The following is a 6520-nucleotide window of genomic DNA, read 5'->3' on the forward strand; positions in this document are numbered from 1 at the left end:
GTAAAATCATTTTTACCTGATATTTAGAAAGTATATATCTTCCCCCCCTCTCTCCCCCTTTTTCTCCCTCTGTCTGTCGCTTTCAAATAAATAAATAAAAATAAACAAAAAACATTTTTTTAAGGGCTAGAGAGATGGCTTAGCAGTTAAGCCCTTGCCTGTGAAGCCTAAGGACCCTGGTTCGAGGCTCAATTCCCTAGGACCCACATTAGCCAGATGCACAAGGGGGCACATGTGTCTGGAGTTCGTTTGCAGTGGCTAGAAGCCCTGATGCGCCCACTCTCTCTCTTTCTCTCTCTGCCTCTTTCTGTCTGTGTCTGTCACTCTCAAATAAATAAATAAAAATAAACAAGAAAATTTTTTAAAGTATATATCTTACAAGCAATGGGGTTGGCATCTCTGAGACTATAAGGAAGGCATGATGGAAAAGATATTCTCTCCAGAAGCAATAAAGAGACTCTGCAAAAAACTTTTTCTGAACCTGACCTGAAATGCCCCTAAAGGCAGCTATAAGGTTAGAACTAGCTCCAGGATGGAAATGAATCACTGAAAACTGGAGAGCCCCAGTCAATGATAAGATTTTACGGCATATCTTGTATACATATGCCTGTATCGTTACTGTGGGTTCTCAAGGTGGTCTGGGGTTACAGGAGCCTGTAGGGGAAGACCAGGGCCATCAACAAGCTTTGATGGAGGTGACACAGAACCATTCAGTTTTGGGCACAAGTAGCATTCTAGTATTTTTTCTTGCAAATAGGACAGGATGGGGTGGAGGGATAGTTTTCGCCTATGGGGACACTCCCACTTGTAACGGCCTTCCTATCCACAGAGGAAACGGGCCACAGAGACAGTACCAGTTCTCTGAGGAGTTGCTTGCATAGTCACATAGTCACCAGGATTTTCTGTATCTCTGGTCCTTCTTCCTCTCCTTTTCTAGATCCCAGTTAGAATAGACTGCAGTAGTGGTCTGGACCAACTGATCTGAAGACTTGCCTTGTTCAGCTAACAACTTTTGGAGTTTCTTACAAATATCTTGAGTTGATTGTGACATAAATTTATCTTTGAGGATGATTGCCTCCTCCTAGGAAGGAGGCACTATGTCATGTGTTTTTTTCAAAAAGAGATTTAAATTAATTAATTTGACAGAAAGAGAAGGAGAGAGCACAAGGTCCTCCAACCACTGCAAATGAACCTCAGACACATGCACCACCTTGTGTATCTGGCTTACATGGGCCCTGGGAAATTGAACCTGGGTCCTGTGGTTTTTGCAGGCAAGTGCCTTAACCACTAAGCCATTTATCTGGCCCCGTGTGTTTTAACATGGCATCCTTTAAATGCTGTAAGAATGCTACCAGGGCTTCTTTCCCTGGATAAACTGTAGCTAACTGAGAGTAGTTCAGTGGCTGAATCTGAGCTTTGGAAGATTTGTCCGGAGGGGAGGCTGTCTGTCTAGTGTAACCTTAGGGTGTCCTCCTTTTGCTTCCAGGGGTCTATAAACTTAAGTCCTTACTGATGGGCCCTTGTACCTGTTCCTATGGTCAGATAACAGAGCCTCCAAAGGTCTGTCTGTATCTGCATAGACTCCGTTTAGCCACACATTTGTGTTCTGAGCATGTCTCAGTCTGAAACAATAGACAAAATGGAACCTTGGGAGTAACCAAAATATTAAGCAAAAACCTTTGGGACATCTTTAAATCACTATATGTGGTATAGGAATAAAAATACCAAACCAGTATAGCCACTGGCAAGTATCTCTAACCACTGAGCAATCCACTTAACTTCCAGATTGAAAATATTTTTCTGAGGACTTTTTAGGTTGAACAAATATCTTGGCTAATTTGTCCATTTGATCAAGAAATCTTATTTAACAGAGGTGAATTTAGGTAGTCAGAAGCAAGAAAGAAAGTATAAATTAATACTATCCTTGTGCTGTTTGGTCTCCCTTTTATGTTCTTGTTACCTATCTGAGGGCCAATCCAATCTGTGAAGAGCATTGGGAAACATGCAAATTAATTTAAATCCACTTTGATCTGAGACAGGGGGCGCTTGACCCTGAACTCACAACCAGCTTGTAACATCTTTAAGAAGCACATGACAGATTGAGATGGGGAGGTAATATGATGGAGAATGGAATTTCAAAGGGGAAAGTGCAAGGGGGGGGAGAGTATTAGCATGGGATATTTTTTTTTTTGAGGTTAATTATCAAATATATTTTAAGAGAATTTATAAGAATGTTTTGACCCCACTAAGAACAATGTACCTGAACTTTAAACAAAATTCACAATTTAGATTGAAATAAACTATACAAATTGATTTTCTTCACCAAAAATAACAGTAATACTTTCTGTATTATTTTTAGATAAACCACAAACATTTGTTTTTGTAGGCTTTGCTTATAAGACAAGGCAGTAGATATAATCATGGAAACAGAAGAAGAGAACAGACAGGTCACCTGTCTAGATGGACAGCCGGATTCTGCTTGACCAGAAAAGCAGAGGCAGATTACCTGCTGAAATGCTTATGGAAATGGAGGCTCAGCAAAGGAATGTAAACAAGTGGACAAGGAGCAGCAATCCAGACTCCTCATTCAGACCTCAATGCATTCCTTTAAGTTCATTCCAGACAGAATCTCTGTACTGTCTGTTGAAAGGTGAGTTCACAAACTTCTCTCTAGCAATTTCTGTAACTATCCATTACTGCACTGGTTCTTCCTGTCCTTAGGTTTGTTTTCAGTGCTGACGACTGAGCCCGGGGCTTACACGTGCTAGGCAAATGCTCCACTGTGGCTAAGCTACGTCCTAGTCTAGACAGGGTTTCACCATGTAGCCCAGGCTGGCCTAAAATTCATGATCCTGCTGCTGCCTCCTCCTCCTGCGTGCTGCCATTAACAGATCTTTAACACTTAAAACTCCTACTAGTCAAGTCAATGGTGTACTTCATTATAACTTCTTATAAAAAGTATTTTCTTCTCTCATACGGTCTCAAAATTCATCTCTTCAAAAACTGGTAACTCAATTTCTGAAACTGGATCCACAATAATTTTCTCTCTAAAATGACTTTAACTAAAACAACGCCAGAGCACCGCTAGCAGAGAACACACGGACGTGGATGGTGGAGCTCTCAGCGCTGTTTTCTGAAAGGACAGGTGCTCGAAGCATGAGAATTCAAACAGGGGCCATTTAAATAAGTGAATTACCAATGGCTAATATATTCAACTGGAGGCCTATAGGCAAAGTATTCAGTGATTAAGTGGCCTACTATTCACCTTACAGGCTTTTCTTTGAAATATCAAATATAAGACAAAGCCCATTTAAAAAATCTCTTAGGTATTTTCAATGGGTTCTGAGTTATTTGTAGGAAGCTCTGATTTATTTGTATATAGTTTGATATATGTGTCCACCATTAAGTCCAGGTCATGTTTTATATCAAAATTTATGTTAAGCAAAGCCAAATTACTTGACCTCTGGTCTGTCAAAGTGTTCCTCAAGTACGCTTTGAGACGCTTCCGTCCATTTTCACAGCGTTCGTTCTCAACCTTCATCACTGGGAGAATACACAGGACCTTTAGCAGGGCGTACACATTAGGAAAAAACTTGATGTCAGGCAGATGGAGGGCTTCGTAAATGGTGGATGGAAGCTCTATATCTTTCCCTCTGTGTTTCCACTTGATTCTCCAACAATGAAGCTCAGCTGAGAGTGTGTCAGGATTGGGTAGGTCACTTCTGTACATGTCAGCATGGTGTTCCTCTGATGTGTTGAATTTAAGCTGCCCCATGACCGAGGGTACCAGAGATAAGCACTTAAGAGCTTTGAGGTGCTGTTCTGAAAATATATCTTTAAGTTCCTGAATAATGTGCTCTACTGTGGGAACACTTAAGGTTTCTTTGTAGTAACTCTCAGAGGTCAGCTGAGACTCTAGGTTACCTTGCTGTGCCCTGCGGAATTTCCCAGGGAGTTTCATTTGAATATCAAGTTTGGTTGCCAAATTTGTGGCTTCCTCAAACCAAAACTCATGATAAACTTCAATATTTTCCATCACCTCATTGAGTGAATGCAGTACTGCTGTCAGGCTACTGGCTGCAAAGAAGACATCGGAAGTTTGTCCCTGGAGGTCCTTCCCAAAGGCCCTTGTGAAAGACAAGACATTTTTAAGAACAACAATGGTTACAATGAAATCAAAATCTGTCACAGCACTGCAGAGGACAAATGCTCGGCCAGCTATACAGTTATTCCACCTAACATTCGTGTCACTGTTTATACCATCTAAGCACAGAACAAGTGCTTGGAGGAGGTCCACTAAGATTTCGAAGGCATCGTGCCTGCCTGTCCACTGAGAACGGCAAACCTCCTTCAGCTCGTTACCCCGCTCCTGACTGTTCTGAAAAAGAACCGAAATTACGTTGTCCAGTTCTAGAAGCAGCTGTGGTGAATGGTGGAAAAAAGCGCAAACTTCCTCAATTGTCCCTAACGCAACTGACACCCCCGTCACAGGAACGGACTTTGCCAGCCAAGTGTTTAAGGCACAGGAAGAGCAGAGTGTGGAGACAGCTTGCGGATATTTCTCCAAAAGTCGAGAAGCAACCACTTTCATCTTGGAAGAAAACCCACTAGATATGATGTAGGCCTGGCCACGGCAGTACTCCATATTGAGTCCCCATTTCTCAGTTATGGTAGTGTGAAATTTCACAGCCAAAATCTCTGCATCGGCTTCGTAAGGCAGAAAGCCCACAAATTCCTCTCTCAGGTTATGAGACTCATCGACAAACCTCACCAGCACAGGCAGATGCTCTTCTCCTGCAATGTCTACTACATCGTCTGTGAGAATAGAAAAGAAGTGAGAGTCCCTCACCTCCCTGAGCGTTTCTTCCCGAATGCAGCTCTCGCAGATCTCTAGCATCTGCTTCTGCTGCGTTTTTGAACAGAACAACGTGTTAACTGCTGTGGTCTCGAAGCGCTTTCTCAAAACCTCTTCACCAGAATTGATCCGGCATTCCAGCAGTGCCTGAAAGTTGTCTGGAGTGAAGAGACCTTCTGGGATCTCATCTGCTTCGTGACCATCCAGAGGAATGTTCTGTTTCCCCATGAGAATCAAAATTTCAAATAAAGACTTTAGGTACTCTTTGTTTTCCTTCTCTTCAAGGGTCAAAGGTAAAATGTCTCCATCCTGCTGGCTGCCCCCTTCTGCACTGGGGTTCTGAGCATTGCTGTTGGTTTCATGTGCCTGTTCAGAAGTGTCATCAATTTTTTTCTGTTTCAGTGTCCTGATTTCATCTTCACTCAATTCTTTTATTCGTTTTCTGTGTCTACTGTGTGGGTTGTTCAAATGACTGGTAAGATCAAATATTGTTGGTATTGCATTATCTCGAAGAACTGTCCTATAAGGACTAGTTCTACAGATCATGGAGGTCTCAAAGTGTCTGGCACACAGTCGATAATGCTTATTTAGTTATTTATTTGTTTTATCTTCTAAGTCTGCTCTCCTACAATTCTCCACCCACTTCTGGCATCTGGCCGGGTCCCGCGGGAACCTGAAGAAGGCCAAGTCCGACTGGGTGCTCTTGCGCGTGCAGTTGGGGGCCGCGCAGAAGTTCGGCATCGTGGCCTAGCCGAGCCGAGCCGAGCCCTCCCTCCCCTCCCCGCCTCCTCAGGGCAGCCCACCCGCCCGTCGGGTCCCCCGGGGAGGGGAGTCAGCTCAGCTCGGCCCGGCCCGGCCCGGCTCGACTCGGCTCGGCTCAGCCAGGCCGGCGCGCGCGCCCGGGGTGTGTGTGTCCGCATGGGATATTTTTTATAATCATGGAAAATGTTAATAAAAGTTGTGAAAAGATAAAAAATAAAACAAAATATAAAATAATAAAAAAAGAAGCACATGACAATCCACCAAATGTAATCAGAAATAAGAAAGGACAGCACAGAAGATGCAGCATCTTAGCTTGTAAAACAGAGGCATTTGACCAGGAGAGACAGAAGAATGGTTAGTCCTTTGCAATTAATAAATTAGTTAAGTTTTGGTCTTTCTAGGTTTCTTTATAATCCTTCTATTCTTTCTCTTTGTCCTTCCTTCCTTCTTCTTTTTTGTTTTTCTTTTTGGTTTTCGAGGCAGGGTCTCACTCTAGCCCAGGCTGACCTGGGTTTCAGTCTGTAGTCTCAGGGTGGCCGCGACTTAATAGTGAGTCTCCTACCCCTGCCTCCCAAGTGCTCGGAATAAAAGCACGCACAACCACGCCTGGTTTATAATCCTTCCATTCTAAATATGTGATCCTTCTCATTCAAGCTTTCATTTTCCAACCTAAATACCACTCAAAAAGTCTTTCTAATAAACATCCTATATATCAATCATTGAAAATTTCCTCCCCAGTTTATCCTTTAACCATCTCGTCTCTTCTAATCTTATCTCATCATTAACCATGTTTATAGGATCACTAACAGAAACTATACCCTGTTGGGCACTGCCAGGCATATGCTGGAGCCTTCAGGAGAGGGGCCTGAGCTGCCAGGCACAGCTAAGGACCCCCAGGCTACA

The 6520-nt window shown here is 43.0% G+C and overlaps 1 protein-coding gene across 1 annotated transcript; it reads right to left on the reverse strand.

Annotated features, from left to right (window-relative positions):
- Nucleotides 1–2329: 2329 nt before the first annotated feature.
- Nucleotides 2330–5653, reverse strand: LOC101615050 (52 kDa repressor of the inhibitor of the protein kinase). The gene is given in 1 exon segment (XM_004673120.2): nt 2330–5653. A coding segment is annotated over 1 exon segment (2274 nt). The 5' UTR covers nt 5597–5653; the 3' UTR covers nt 2330–3322.
- Nucleotides 5654–6520: the final 867 nt, after the last annotated feature.

The sequence above is a fragment of the Jaculus jaculus genome, chromosome 15 (assembly GCF_020740685.1).
Source record: "Jaculus jaculus isolate mJacJac1 chromosome 15, mJacJac1.mat.Y.cur, whole genome shotgun sequence".
NCBI lineage: Eukaryota > Metazoa > Chordata > Mammalia > Rodentia > Dipodidae > Jaculus > Jaculus jaculus.